The 15,244-nt window shown below is 48.2% G+C and overlaps 1 protein-coding gene across 1 annotated transcript in view; it reads right to left on the bottom strand.

Moving 5' to 3' along the window:
• Window positions 1-15,244, bottom strand: part of LOC135819178 (hepatocyte growth factor receptor-like) — a 207,131-nt gene that overhangs the window by 132,108 nt on the left and 59,779 nt on the right. The window contains exon 4 of the mRNA XM_065332339.1: window positions 11,916-12,128. Within this exon, the coding sequence (XP_065188411.1) occupies window positions 11,916-12,128 (213 nt within the window). The remainder of the gene's footprint in view (window positions 1-11,915; window positions 12,129-15,244) is intronic.

Here is a 15,244-nt window from a genome sequence, read left to right as displayed (position 1 = left end):
AACGGCAGTGCTACGGGATGTCTCTGCGCCAGGTACAGGAGCACGGCGCGTCTTACAAGGTCGCACACGGACGACAGGGTGATACTGCCAGGAAGCCAGTAGAACGATCCGTGCCAAGGCCCACGGCGTCGGCACAGTGCATGGCGATATCGGTCGCAGATGCAGAGAAGCAGCTAAAGTCGCTGCCACAGGAAGGGAGAAAGGGTTTTCTGCAGCGAGAGAGACTCTGCTGGAACTGCCTTAAGTATGGCCATATGGCCAGAGAATGTCGGTCAGGCGCGAGATGCACGAAATGCCAGAGGAAACACCACCTGCTAATACATGATGTGTTGGATAGAGCAGGTTACAGCCGGGAGAAACCGACTGAGATAGTAACGGAGAAGAATGTTGGATCGTGCTGTCTACACTCGCCAAGTGTGCGGCTGATGACCGGAGTGGCACGAGTTGAGGGAAGAACTCGAAACGCGAAGGTTCGCGTGTTCCTGGACTCGGGTGCGGAGGCGTCATTCGTGACTGCAGCGTTGGTGTCAGCAATCGATGCAGAACACGTTGGGGTTGAAAATGTAGAGGTGAAGCCGTTCGGCGCGAACCAACCCAACAGCGCATGGATAAGTACGCCATCACGATCCAGGGTAGCTCCGCTAGCATTCGGGTACGCGCGTTCGTGAAACCAACGCTAGAGCTGGACCTGAAGTGCGCAAGTCCGCAGACCATTGCGCAGTGGCACAGTTGGGGAGTAGAGCTGAGTGACAAGCCTCAACAAGGGACATCAGACGAAATACATATGCTGATTGGTGCAGACTATATCAACGCGGTACTGCACAGCAAGAAGGAAGTTAATGGTGAGACGGTGTGGAACACAGAGATAGGTAATGTATTATCTGGTCCAGCGTCTGCACCAAGTCGTAACAGTCAGCCGGTGACCGTGTCATGTGTCACAGCCCACATCGACAAACTATGGCAGTTGGATGAACCTCCAGAACAACATCAGCACCTGCCATCTTTCCCGCTATGTCGCCAGGGCAGCGGGTACCAAGTGGGTCTCTTGTGGCGAAATGAGCGTCGCCCAACGGATAACTATGCTCAAGCTAGAGTCATCGCAACGCGGCTTCTTGAAAAGCTGAAGAGGAATGGGAAGCGTGCGCTCTATGATGATGTGCTGATCAGGGAGTACCGCGAGCTTGGAGCAATTGAGCTGGAGCCATGTGAGAGCGATGCCGGGTACTATGTACCGCATCATGGTGTATTCCGCGAGCACGCTGCAACCACGAAGTTAAGAGTGGTGTTCAATGCCTCGGCGACGGCGCCAGATGGCAAGTCGTTGAACGACATGGTTGACCCTGGACCGTCGCTATTGCCGAGTCTCGCAGGTATGCTATTACGGTTCCGTGAATATAAGAGCGCGCTGCAAGCGGACATCCGCAAGGCTTTCTTCATGGTCGCGGTTATTCCCGAAGACCGTCCGTACCTGCGTTTCTTGTGGCCCGGTCGAAGCGACAGCGATGAACTGTTAACCTGGAGGCTAACGAAACTGCCATTTGGCGTAAACTGCTCGCCATACATGCTTACTGCGGTGATTCAGCATCACTTGAAGGAGCTACGGGCGTTGTCTGCACCCAAAGAGCGAGATCGTATTGATCTCTTGCTCATGAGTTTCTACGTTGACGATTTGGTCTCTAGTGTCTCAAATGCCTCGGAAGCTAAGGAGATGCAAGAGTTCAGCGTGCGTGTGCTTACGGATGCTGGCATGGAGTTACGCAAGTGGCGAGGCAACGAAATCCCGTGCGATCCAGAGGCCGGAGATAAAGTTCTCGGTCTGAAATGGAAAACCAGTGATGACTTGCTCAGCATAGCAGCGCTAGGCGAGTCCGATAGGCCGTCTGTTTGGACCCGGCGATCCCTCCTCAAGTGTGTTGCGTCAGTGTTTGATCCGCTAGGTCTAGCAGCACCGGCAATTGTGCCGGGAAAGATACTGCTACAGCAAGCCTGGAAAGTCGGAGGCGACTGGGATGATAAGTTGCCTGATGGCATCGCAGCCGCATGCGCGCAATGGTGGGGAGAGTTGGCCGAAGCGGTGAGCATTGACATACCACGTTGGATTTGCTGCAATCTTGACACGCCGATTGCGCTTCATGCCTTCGCCGATGCCAGTGAGAAAGCGTTTGGATGTTGTTTGTATGCAGTCGCCAATGGACAGTCGCACTTGGTATTTGCCAAGGCCAAAGTGGTACCCGTGTCTCCACCCACGTTAGCCCGCCTTGAGTTACAAGCAGTATGTTTAGCGGCTCGCTACGCTGAGTTTGTGCTGAAGGAGCTGCGTGTGACCGTCACGCAAGTCTATGGCTGGACTGACAGTCTCACTACCGTTCATTGGATCAGTAATCCATCGTACAAATGGAAAACATTTGTGGCTAACCGCGTCAGTCAAGTCCAAGAGATATCGAAAAAGGTCGGCATTGTGTGGAACCATTGCCCGGGCCTTCACAACCCAGCAGATTTACCGTCGCGTGGGAGTAGTGCACAGCAGATCCGTAGTCCGTTCTGGAGGGGCGGACCAACCTGGATCACGGCGCCCAATGACTGGCCCACCGCATCCTCAACCGCAGCTACAGATGAGTCCAGTGTAGAAGTACGAGTGTCAGCCACCACCTGTAGTCGAGAATCTGATAAGGAATGGTGGCTCCGATTCAGTAAATGGTCGAGGGCACAGGGCATGGTGACTCGGATGTTGCAGTGGAAGCACACTGAGCCTCGTGCTGAACTCTATTTTGCAGCAGACAACGTATTGTACCGCATCGTTCAAGCCGCATGTTTCGCTGAGGATCTTGAGCTGATCAAGCAAGGTCAACCAGTGAAGCCTGGGTCGAAGGTGTATCAGCTTGCACCGTTTCTGGATGAGCATGGAGTGCTCAGAGCCGGGGGACGACTTCAGCACAGCGAGTTGGCGTATGGAGCCAAGCACCCAGTCCTGTTAGGCAAACATCATCTGACCGAGTTGCTGTTGGAGAAAATGCATGTTGAAAGGATGCACCAAGGTGTAGAAGGAGTCTTGTCGTTCATCCGTCAGAAATTCTGGATTATCGGTGGTCGACGGGCGCTACGTAACATTACTCAGCGATGTGTTACATGCCGCCGCTACAAGGCTAAGGCTGCCTCAGAAGTCTGCCCGCCGCTGCCGGAAGACCGAGTTGTTCACGAGAGGCCGTTCGCAACTACCGGCATCGACTATGCTGGTCCGTTGTACGTGCGCCGTGGTGAGTCATCTCCGAAGGTATGGATAGCATTGTTTGTGTGTGCCACCACCAGAGCAGTTCACTTGGAGGTGGTCGATAGTTTAAGTACTGAGTCATTCTTGATCGCATTTCGGAAGTTTGTCGCGAGACGTAGTTTGCCGTCTCGGATCAGGTCTGACAACGCTACAACGTTCAAGGCGGCATCTGACAAACTGAGTGTGCCATGGATGTTCAATCCTCCAGCTGCACCATGGCATGGAGGCTTGTATGAGAGAATGGTTAGTACAGTGAAGAGTGCCTTGAAAAAGGTAATGGGAACAGCGTTTCTGAAGGTCCAGGAGCTTGAGACCCTCTTGTATGAGGTTGAAGCAGTGGTGAATAGTCGTCCGCTAACTTATGTGTCTGATAGCCTGGATGAGCCACCAGTAACCCCTGCAATGATGATGGGTAACATCTGGATGTCGTCAGAGAAGCCAGCAGGTACCCTGGACGCTGTGCAGATGTCATCGAGATTGCGTTACCTCAGTCGGACACTGGAGCATGTCAAGAATCGTTGGGAGGTGGAGTACCTAAGTCAGCTGAACAAGCACCAACAGACCATGTCGCGCCCTTTAGCTATGGGTGATGTTGTCTTTGTTCTCGATGATACCAAGCGCAAACAGTTCTGGCGTTTGGGACGGATCATCGAGTTATTCCCTGGTCGAGATGGTAAGCGTCGTGTTGCCAAGGTTAAGTTGAGTACCAGTACCCTGTTGAGGCCGATCCAAAGGTTAGTGCCATTAGAAGTATCGTCACAGGACGTGGCCCCTGGGCTTGCCGATACAGCTCAACCTGCTATCGTCCCTCAGCAGCCAGCGTATGAATCGTCAGCACCGTTACCACCACCACGGCAGCAGGAGATGACGCGTTCTGGGCGCGTAGTCAGAGCCCCGGATCGTTTTTGACTTGTGTGCATTGTTGTACGGCGGTGAGAAGCCCTTTGGTGGGGAGAATGTTGTAAACCACCAGTTCTCAATTGGGAAAGGCCTTCGCGCTTATGGCATTGTATTCGTTGAAATGTTGTATTTCGACTCCGCCGTACCGCTGATGTTGCTGCATGGCATACGCTATATGCGTTGTGTGCGTTTTGCTGTATACGCTGTTATGTCCAGTTTTATATGCTTATGTTTTGCATGTACGCTGTTTTTGCATGCTATAAATAGCTGGTGTTATTAGTGTTCATTGTTAATTATCAGATGAAGTGAAATATACTGTGTAAAGGAAAAGAGTTGTCCTCGTGCCGTGTGGTCGTACGATCCTGACAATTTAGAGAATCTTAGAGGGTTCATAACACCCACAGCACTGAGTGGTGTCGGTCAGTGGTGTAACTACCTTCCTCAACAATCACCAGCTGCTGGCTTGTGACAGTTTTGACGAAAATTAGTCGGTCTCTCTCATTCCTTTATCCCTTTGTCGACTCTGAGGAGATGCTCGACAACCATATAATTTGGTACTTCCCGTTTAGCCTAGTATTTGCAGTATTTGCTTCCTACACCAGCCACAGTGCGTTTCTTCCCACGTTCTTTTTTTCCGCTGGACGGTTTGGGATTATCTTTTGTGTTACATTCTTTCGTTTTCTGTTACATCCTTTTCCTGTTCTTGTGTGTTAACGTTTCAGTGGAATGGTGCAATGCATTTCCAACCAATACAGTCATTCTGGTCTAAATTGGATTCAACTGTACAGGTTTCCAATGCTTATGGCGTACTTCTGATGTATTCTCAGTCGTATTGAGGACACATGGGTTGGCAAACCGCTTATACTAGTAGGGCGGTTCTCATCGGCAGCAGCAGGTACACTGGGACCCACGTGGAGATTGTGGGTGGTGTCCAACTAAAGCTTTCGTGCTTTGGCCTATGCCAAGGGCATGATACGTACCCTGTGCATTGAAAGACGACGAAAATCAGCAGCTTTGCAAATGCACCTCTACAGCCCGTTTCCGCAGTGACACACATTGTGGCTGTTTTTGATCCGTTAGTACACTATGTTTGCTGGCGCAGACATGTGTCAGTATTGTCCGGTGCTACTGCTAACTCAAATGGCACGAAATGACAGGTTTCTCGTCGCTCGTCAAAGGCTGAAGCCTTTCTTCTTACAAACCCGCCCGCCATGCGAACGGTTTAGCAAAACCACCACACTCGCAAACACTAGGACACACATATAGTATCAACGGAAAATGAACAACAATGCCTCTGAATACTCTTCTTCTTGAGAAAATTGGCATTGACTGCCCGACTGTCGATAAAAAATACGTCTCCAAAATGCAGCTGTTTGCATTTGAATTTTCCCGCGCTTTGGCATTTGGGATAATAAAACTACCTCTAAACGTCGACTTTTCGCAAAACGGCGCATCGCCTGGAACGAAGCAAAGAAAACAACAAGACCAGCTACGCGACTAGCGACTACGCGCAGCAAGCAAGCATAGCGATGACATCATCAGTCACGCGTGAACACAGAATCTAGCATGCGCATGCAGCCTTGCAGGCGCTGGCGAAATAAATAATGAAGTCAAGACACAAATAAATAACACAACGAGCGATCGTTGCAGGAAAACAATTACAATTCAAATATACTACTTCAAGGAAAGATGAGAAGTGAAACGACTAGCACTAGAAGAAATAGAATAGAATATAGAACAAGGACAATGGAAGCGGACTACGGATGAAGCTACAATGAGGTAAGAGGCATGACACACTGATGACAGATGTCACCACAACAAATACATAATCGTAATGTTTGTCCACACACACATTGTATCGTCACACTATACACATTGTCATATTGTCACATAAATATGGTGGTAAAGACACACCTGGCAGTATGGCGGTAAACACACGCCTGCCCACACACGCTCTCTAGGCTGCAAAGTTCTGGCACAGAGCTCTCCTTCCCACCACCACCACAATCAGTTCGCGCCTGGCGCCTGGTCGATGCATGGCTGGCGGTATCCGGCATAGCAGGCTGGTACATCAAGTAGCGCATGGCACATAGATGATTACACAGCAACGATATAGCTCGATTGCGACGGACGTACGTTTCGTCCCCGCTGGACTCATCAGGCAATCTTCTTCTTGGATGTCTTCATACGGAGCTTGACTCCGGAGAATGAAGTTGAAGACACCACTGCAGCTGTACTTATGGTTGATAAATAATTATGGTGGTAAAGACACACCTGGCAGTATGGCGGTAAACACACGCCTGCCCACACACGCTCTCTAGGCTGCAAAGTTCTGGCACAGAGCTCTCCTTCCCACCACCACCACACAATTGCAGCCTAGAGAGCGTGTGTGGGCAGCCGTGTGTTTACCGCCATACTGCCAGATGTGTCTTTACCACCATATTTATCAACCATAAGTACAGCTGCAGTGGTGTCTTCAACTTCATTCTCCGGAGTCAAGCTCCGTATGAAGACATCCAAGAAGAAGATTGCCTGATGAGTCCAGCGGGGACGAAACGTACGTCGCAATCGAGCTATATCGTTGCTGTGTCATCATCTATGTGCCATGCGTTACTTGATGTACCAGCCTGCTATGCCGGATACCGCCAGCCATGCATCGACCAGGCGCCAGGCGCGAACTGATTGTGGTGGTGGTGGGAAGGAGAGCTCTGTGCTAGAACTTTGCAGCCTAGAGAGCCTGTGTGGGCAGGCGTGTGTTTACCGCCATACTGCCAGGTGTGTCTTTACCACCATATTTATCAACCATGATTTTTTGCTCTGTTTGTTTGTTTGTTTTCTTTTTTTAACCAAACGGACAGAACTGTCCAGTGACAAGGGAGCGAATGATGAGCTTTTCACTTGATGTCTCTACTTATTGTACTAGTTGATCATAGTTCACCGTGTTGTATGTACGTTCATGTGCCAAGACAGAGGGTCATCCATATTGTCAGGGCCTCGACTTCTTCTATTCCGATTTTCCGGGAACACTCCGAACATTTGCTACGACAAGCCGACCAAAAACAATTGTTCACGGAAGTGAACTAATCTGTTGTGTCGGGCCCTTGAAATCCTGAAAATACTACTTATATGGTTTCTAAAGGGGTTGCTGCCCCTTCGACTCCCTGCCATTGAGCATCTCAGACACTGCTTCTGATTTTTGCAAACTGACAGGTGGCAGCACTCTGCTACTATCTTGTTTGTGAAGCTACCACCACCCGTTGTACTTGATTCCTCTATTACCTGATTCTATTTCTCCATACCAAGAAACAAGAGTATATAAGCTACTGGTGTGGTAAAACACTTCACTTTATACTTGTACAATCATGCACACACTGTCGCGGACAGCTGGCCAGCAGCTTCCGTGACAACTTCAAGATGGGAGAGAGACCTGGTTCGTTGTCACTTCTTTCACCACATAAAGAACATTGCTTGGAGAGAGAAAACTACCGAAAGAAGGACACGAAGCACTACAACAGAGCGCTCCGAAAAAGGATTCGCTCGCACGGCAGCGTACGCATGCCGTGCCAGCGTACTGTGTGCAAAAATGTGAAACCAAAATAGATTATCATGATTTGGCTGCGTGCAAAACCCAGCCAGTTTGTGAAGTGCATCGTATACGCGTAGCGATCCCGCGATCGCGTATGGCTGCGGCTGCACTGGCCTGGAGCGCTGCCAGTGCGTGCATGCAAAAAAGGAAAATAAATAAATCAGAAAAATGCATTATAGGGTACCTCACTTCAAACTCTCCAACTACGGTCTCTTCGCTGCATACGTTCACTTCCAAAAAAAACAAATAATATTAGATATAAATGGAATGCACCAAATTTTCGGGCATGGCCCATCTTCAGGGTGAAAAAAACCATTCAACGTTGAATGGTTTTTTTTCACCCTGAAGATGGGCCATGCCCGAAAATTTGGTGCATTCCATTTATATCTAATATTATTTGTTTTTTTTGGAAGTGAACGTATGCAGTGAAGAGACCCTAGTTGGAGAGTTTGAAGTGAGGTACCCTATAATGTGTGAATGGCTGCAATGGAGTCTGCGAGTGCTTAGAAAAATGCAGTTCAAATAAATCGACAGTTCGATCGAAGAGATATATTTCCACACATGCAATTCGTTTCAGAACAAGATTATAGAGCGAAGCTAGCTAGTCATGTGTCAAGCTACCTTACTACAAATACTTACTATACCTAGAACTTCGCTATGGGCAGCAGACCTGGACCCTATCGCTCCTGGGATATACCTTAGGTAAGAGTGCGACGTAAAGACAAATTGTAAATACTGTTAATTCAAATTGCACTCGTAACATGTATTCAAATATTAACAGTCCGGCATTCGCACATATTGCGACAACTGGGAGTTGATTTACTCCTGCCAGAAGTTGTAATGGTAGTTTTGCCTTCTTGTCCATTCAATATATGAAGTATCGTAAGTTGTTACCAGTGCTTCAAAGTATATAATTGAAAACGTTTTCCTTTGTATGATCTAGCAAGAGTAGTACAGTCAACTTCGCTAATAACGACTGAGGATATAACGACAATTCGCGAATAATGACCGAATTTCCATGCCCAGAGCAAAGTCCCATCTAACTGTATACATTTAGCTTCGGATATAACGACTATCTGAATAACGACAATTCGCGTATAGCGACATGCTTTTAGGGACCATCGCAAAAGTTCGCAGAAGCCCCTGAAACGAAGAGCATACGTTTGGGGGGGAGGGAGTCGTGTCGAAAATCGCAAACCGGGCTTCAATTCAAAAAAGTATTGACGACATGTAGGAGCTGATATAGATTAGGCCACACCAAGTTTTTTCATTGTTTCTCGTCACCGCGCGCGTACCTTTCTTGAGGATTGGACCAAAAAAAATCTCGCGTCCCGGTAATTAACACGCATAAAAAGGCGTTGTAAAAGTACGCGCGGCGTCAAATCTGGAGTGCAGTGCTAGTCCACGAACCGAAGGACGACTTTTGCACCGTGTATGTACGCATACCGGTAGTTCAAGTACCACACCACCACACGACCTGGTCGTCTTCTTTGCTACACACAGTTCCGGTACAAGTCAAGACAGTGCATGACATGACAGTGCACCGTTTTGGACTGACAGTGTTCCGGGCATCGGTAAACTTGTAAACTGTCACGCGTGGTGTATAGTCTGATTTTAGGTCATAAATTGGGCCTTTGTAGTGTAAATAGCAGTTTTTGTTTTTCAAACCCTATTTTGTTTTTTTTCCGCCCGCCCGCGTTCCTTTTGAGATTTTCAGGTGACGAGAAACAATGAAATAACTTGGTGTGGCCTTAGCATGCCATCACAGCCGGCGTAGATCGCTTGTCAGGACGCGTAGTCATGCGCGTGTCGCGTAGCTGGCTGCCTGTACACTGTGTGTAGTCTAGTACCAAGAGTCCATAAAACGCGTGGTTTATGGACTCTTGCTAGTAGTACTAGCACTAGTAGCAGGGGTTCATAGGCCGATGATATGATAGGGTTTATGAACCCCTGCTGTGTAGTATAATTATTATAATAATTATTATGTGTGCAGCATCCAAGTGAAATAATGAAGCCCATATTGTGAATGTCGTTTCGTTTGAGGGGGGAGGGAGGGGGGTCAGGCCCGAAACTCACGGTCTTCGTTTCGGGGGCTTCTGCGAACTTTTGCGATGGTCCCTTAGTGCCCCGAGGTCATATTCACTGCTTGAATAACGACTTTCTGGGCTTTTGACAGCTATTTCAAGTACCTGTCAGTCAAGTACATGTACCTGTCATGCAGAAGTACCAGAACCTATGGTGATGGATATTATTAATAATTATTAAGGCACACATGCAAGAAAATGCAGCCAAAGGGGGGGGGGGGCTTTTTCTTCCTATTTTATGTTGGCTTCAAAAATGTTGGATTTACCAGCACACCTATATGTATACAATGTACATGTAGTTGTACATGATTGTACAGTAATCAGCATACATGTACATGTCCCTGGCCCTGTAGATGGCTCAAAAAGGCATATTTTTCAATTGATTTCCCTTGCATATTGAATTGTTAATTCCTTTCAGCTGCAATATGAAAATAAAGTACACATTGACATAGAGCAAGAAAAGAGCTTGATTTTGACATGCATGTCATACTATACAACATATGGGTTTACATACATTCAAATGGGACTTCGGTTATAGGGACACTTCGCGAATAAGGACACTTTTCTGATGCCCCGCCGAATGTCGTTATTGGCGAAGTTGACTGTATACTCTTGATCCAGCTTACAGAGGAAGTACATTTTGTCCTCCAAAGGGAGGGGCATGTTTGGGATCGGGTACTTCAAGGCCTCGTGGTTACTCCATCCTACAGAGAAAGTCCTACATTTTCCCTCGACTTGGTAAATCATGGTAAATATCGCACTAAAAATCAAGATATCAACCATCCATGCATCACATGCACAGGAATAAGGCTTTATTCCCGTAGCTATGCAGAAGACGTTACTTCAGTAACGTCTGGCGCTAGCCAGGGTCCACACAGCTTTAATTTGGTGTTTGTTTGTGTGTTTGTGTCACGCCTGGCGCTATCCCGTATCTGTCCCGTACCGTACCGTACCGTCAAACACAGTTGGCCACATACAGCTGGCCGCAATATTCAAATAGGGCTTTCAAACGCAAGATCATAACGTGAAGCAACTTAGAAGAATGAGTATGAATGCGAAGTGTATGGGGGAATGCATGTAGGGCAATATTGCGGGTTCGAATCCCAGGTATTGCCTAAAAAAATAGGAGAATTCAAAAAATTTATAACATCCTTTTTCTTTTTTTGCCGTCATCAAGGCGGTAGACGGTGTCGTATTACCCTTGACCATACCTGTCCCGTGCCTATCCCGTACCGTACCGTACAATCAAAGACGGCGTCACATGGCTGGCCACAATGCATATTCAAATAGGGCTTTCAAATACAAGATCATAACGTGAAGCAACTTGGAAGAATTAGTATGTATGCGAAGTGTATCGAGGGATGCATGCAGGGCGATAGTGCGGGTTCGAATCCCAGGTTTATGTCCAAAAACAAAAAGTAGAAACTTATACGAATTTATAACATCCCTATGCTTTTTTTGTCTAGGTTATCAAGGCAAAAAAGCATAGCGTAGGGCCCTGAGCTTCCAAGCTCTCTCGTTCGGTTCTTTGGAAGAAAAAGGTTGTAGCTCCCCCCCCCCCCCCCCAATCCCCTCATTCTGGATCCTGCGTATGCCCCTGGCAGGCAATCTGAGAATTCTCAGATTGTGCAGCGCAATCTGCTGATCTCGCTAATTCTCAGATTGCGAGGACCATATGCGTATGTGTGCGTGTTTATGGGAGCGGGTTTGTCGATGGGAGCCCACATGTGTGCCCCTAGGTGGTGTTAGGATTGAGTTGGGGTTGGCATGCCAGTCCAAAGAAACCTATCGTACTCTCGTGGGCATGGAAATCTGGTCGCACGTCTAGCGGCTCCAGGGCACTGGCCATACTGCCGTGAGTAAGCATACCGTTGATCTGCACACATTCATTTGTGCGCTGCAGCGCGCTGGTCGCATCGGATTAACATGCCCACAGTATGATCGTACCGTTCAGCATGCGCTGAGTCTGAGGATGCCGGCCCCGGTAATTCGACTGGAGTTCCGTGGCCACGACAGTACTTTGACACGGATATCTACCTGAGCCCGAGGCAAGAACAACTAGTGCAGATAGACTTACGTGCACAGATTTTTACCATGGACACCACCGTGCTACCCTTAGTCACATGACCACCGGTCAAGTTGCGCTGGTGAGCATGGCACTCTGGGAAGCTCAGATTTGCTTTGATGTTGTCGATGGTGTAGGGGTACGTGGTGATAGTGTAGTTGAGGAAGACTTCGAATGCTACAGCTTCATCCGAATTGCCAGTGCAAGGTAATGACATCCTGAAAGCTGCATGAAGTTGAGAAAAAAAGCATTGAAAGTCAAAGATTTTAACTACGGTTGTATGCATTATCATAGGTTTTCTCTGGCTGTCATTTTGGCAATCCCTTGGAAAACCTGATTTAGCAGGGGTGCCCCAGGGATCCGTTCTAGGCCCCTGCTTTTCTTGGTCTACACCATTGACCTGCCCTCTGCCTGCACCAATTCCAACACAAAGTGCAGCCAATATGCAGATGACGCTGCGCTCATCGCAACACACCAGGGCCGTTTGACTTCAGAGTTGTCCCTGCAGTCGGCCGTTTTAGCTGCCGCAGCCTGGCTGCGGAGATGGCCCCTCCTCGTCAATGCTACAAAGACCGTTACCTTGTCGTTCACACCAAACCACCAACTCAACATCACTCTTAACGACACACCCTAAAGCAAGTCAACGAACACTGTCACCAATGAAACTCACATGTCACGCACAAAATAAACAAATCCAAAAAACTCCTTCACCAACTTCGTAAAACACGAGGCCAACTTAACACCCCCAGTCTGCTTGTAATCTACACCGCCTACATTCGCCCGGTTATAGAGTATGGCAGTCTCGTATTATCCAACACCATCCGCACACAGAAGGACCAATTAGAACGCGTTCAGCCACGAGCAGCCCGTATCTGCTTGCGGATCCCCTTTTTGCACCAGTCCATCACAGCTCACTTCTTCACCGTCTCCAACTTCCCACATTAGTCTCCCGGCAACTCTTACGACAGGTTACTCTTGCCGACAAAATCAAGTACATCCGCGCTCCCGTTCACCTACAACGGCATAACCTTGCACAACCAATTACAGAGCAGCCATATGCCGTACGACACATGAGGACTTACACATTGAGAACATCACACACATACTTCCTTGTTGGCCATGGCCCATCGTGGAAATAAAGAATAATAAAGGTCTCTCGGGTTCGAGGGCATATGTGAGGAGCATGTGAATACGAGGAGGGTGGCATTCCAGCAATATGTCAAGTCCCACAGAAATTGTGAGGCTCCCAAATCGGAAGAATGCTGCCAAGTGCAGTACTAGGGTGAGGGGAAGAACTGCGTCGTAGCCTAGGTCGTTCTGATACAGTCAAACCTGCCATTAGGGCCGATTTCCACTACGGTACCGTGAGTGCCATGCCGTGAGTACCCATGGTGATCTGTTCACGTGAGGGGCAGTTTTGGTGCGAGTTCATTCCGTGGCTCGTGCCGAGTCATTCCGGTACCGAAGGCCTCTGGGAGGTGGAAACGACATGCAGCGGTATTCCGTGAGGTGCATGCATGCATGCATTGAGTAGTAGGTACTGTACTACTCGATGGTAGGAAGTCAAACCATCAGCACTCGGTCGAAGGCCGGAGATTGACACCCACCGGGCTAGCATCCAGCAAGCAAAGGTGGGGCCATGTATCATAATACTAGTATACAGTGAAACCTGTCTAAGGTGACCACTCAAGCTAGGGACGAGAAAAAGTGGCCGACTTGGCCAGGTGGTCTTCTTATCCAGGTTCAGTGGATCACGTGACCATGTCCACTTCCTAATACATGATCATTTTGAACAGTGTATCACACTGCACACACCTATGCTACTCTAGCACGACTCATGTGCCTGTGGTCCTCAGACCTGTCTTAGTGTTGTGCATGCACCATGCACATCTACACTTTCTGTGCTGATGTGTAGAACTACCATGCATGGTGCATCGTGCAATGCGTACATTTACATGCACTAGCAGGTTGCAAAGTAGTCGCGGGTGGGTGGTCGTCGGTCGCGTTAAGCGAGTGGTCGCCTTATCCGAGCTGTTTTGAATAGGTCTTTTGCCAAATAAGACACGCAGTGACTTGGCGGGGCATGGCATGCGTACTGAATGCGTGACCCAGGCACGCGATACATGCAGTGCATTCCTCCCAGCGCGAGCTCTTGTTCTGGAACCGCAACGATCAATTACCGCGTTTGGCGTGTACTCACCCAGGCGGCCAGAAAAAACGGGACTCTCCTGGATCGAAAAAAAAACTGACAGCGAAGGATTCTGTTTTCTTCTCGCTTCTTCATTGCTGTCCGATATGTAGAAAGGGTTTTTTTGCATTTAGGTCTTGCTGGACCTTTGTGATATGTTTGATACATGGCTGATGAAGCGGTCAATGAGCCGAGCACTTCATCTCTTGCGGCGGTACGTTGCGATGAAGGGAATGTTGATAGTAGTCCTGCAAGGGAGAATCAAGTTGAATTAGCGATCCCAAAGCTCGGTTTTTGATGCCTTTGGACAACGAGTCCTTTGAAAAATGGACAATCAACCAGTTGAAGACTTACCTGCGAGCTAGAGGGGCCGGAGTTTCCAGGAAACGGGGTGATTTGCTCGATCGGTAAGTACCACTTCAGGATGCAGTCTTCAACATTTCGCACAAGAAAAAGTACATTTTATCGATACATGTTTTACATTCTAACTTTCTCCATCTGTTCAGGGCCTGGTTCTATCACATCGATCCAATACTGTGCACTCCAGATATATTTGGCGGCAGGCATCGGCAAGGAAAGCGGAAAACCGCTCAGAGCATTGGTGACGTTGAGCTCGTGGAAGCCCATAGCGACGCAATGAGCATATCGTCCCTCTAGCAGCTACATTTCGTCCTAGTTTTCCTGAAACTGGGTCCAGCTCTGCTCTACCAAAGGACCTATTGTATGGTTGCAAAGATACTTTTATATTCGCCCTTGTAGGTCTGTTGTGACCATGGAAATTGATAAACCGCAAGCACTAATATTAATCAAGAGGGGTATTATTATTCATTGCACTTTTGCAAATATTGCAATCTAAATCACAGTATATCATACTATCCACATTTATACCCACTAAGTCATTAGCTGCTCCGTATTGTGCATGATTGTTCAGGCATGACAAAATTCGTGTTGCTGAAGATCAATTCGCCATGCAATGCTAGCAACAGTTGGCATTGAAAACATAATTTGCTTCAGCAAGTAAAGGAGCCCGGAATACTGTGAGCAGGCAGCGAACAATCTATATCTGAATGATGATAGGGAAAAGAATTGTTAGAACGATCTTTGAAAAGATAGAGAACTCCCTGATTCGCTCCATCAGACACTCAACAGGAAT

Source organism: Sycon ciliatum, chromosome 6, assembly GCF_964019385.1.
Source record: "Sycon ciliatum chromosome 6, ocSycCili1.1, whole genome shotgun sequence".
Taxonomy (NCBI): Eukaryota; Metazoa; Porifera; class Calcarea; order Leucosolenida; family Sycettidae; genus Sycon; species Sycon ciliatum.
The sequence above is the reverse complement of the archived record's forward strand: the minus strand, read 5'-3'. Positions and strand labels throughout refer to the sequence as shown.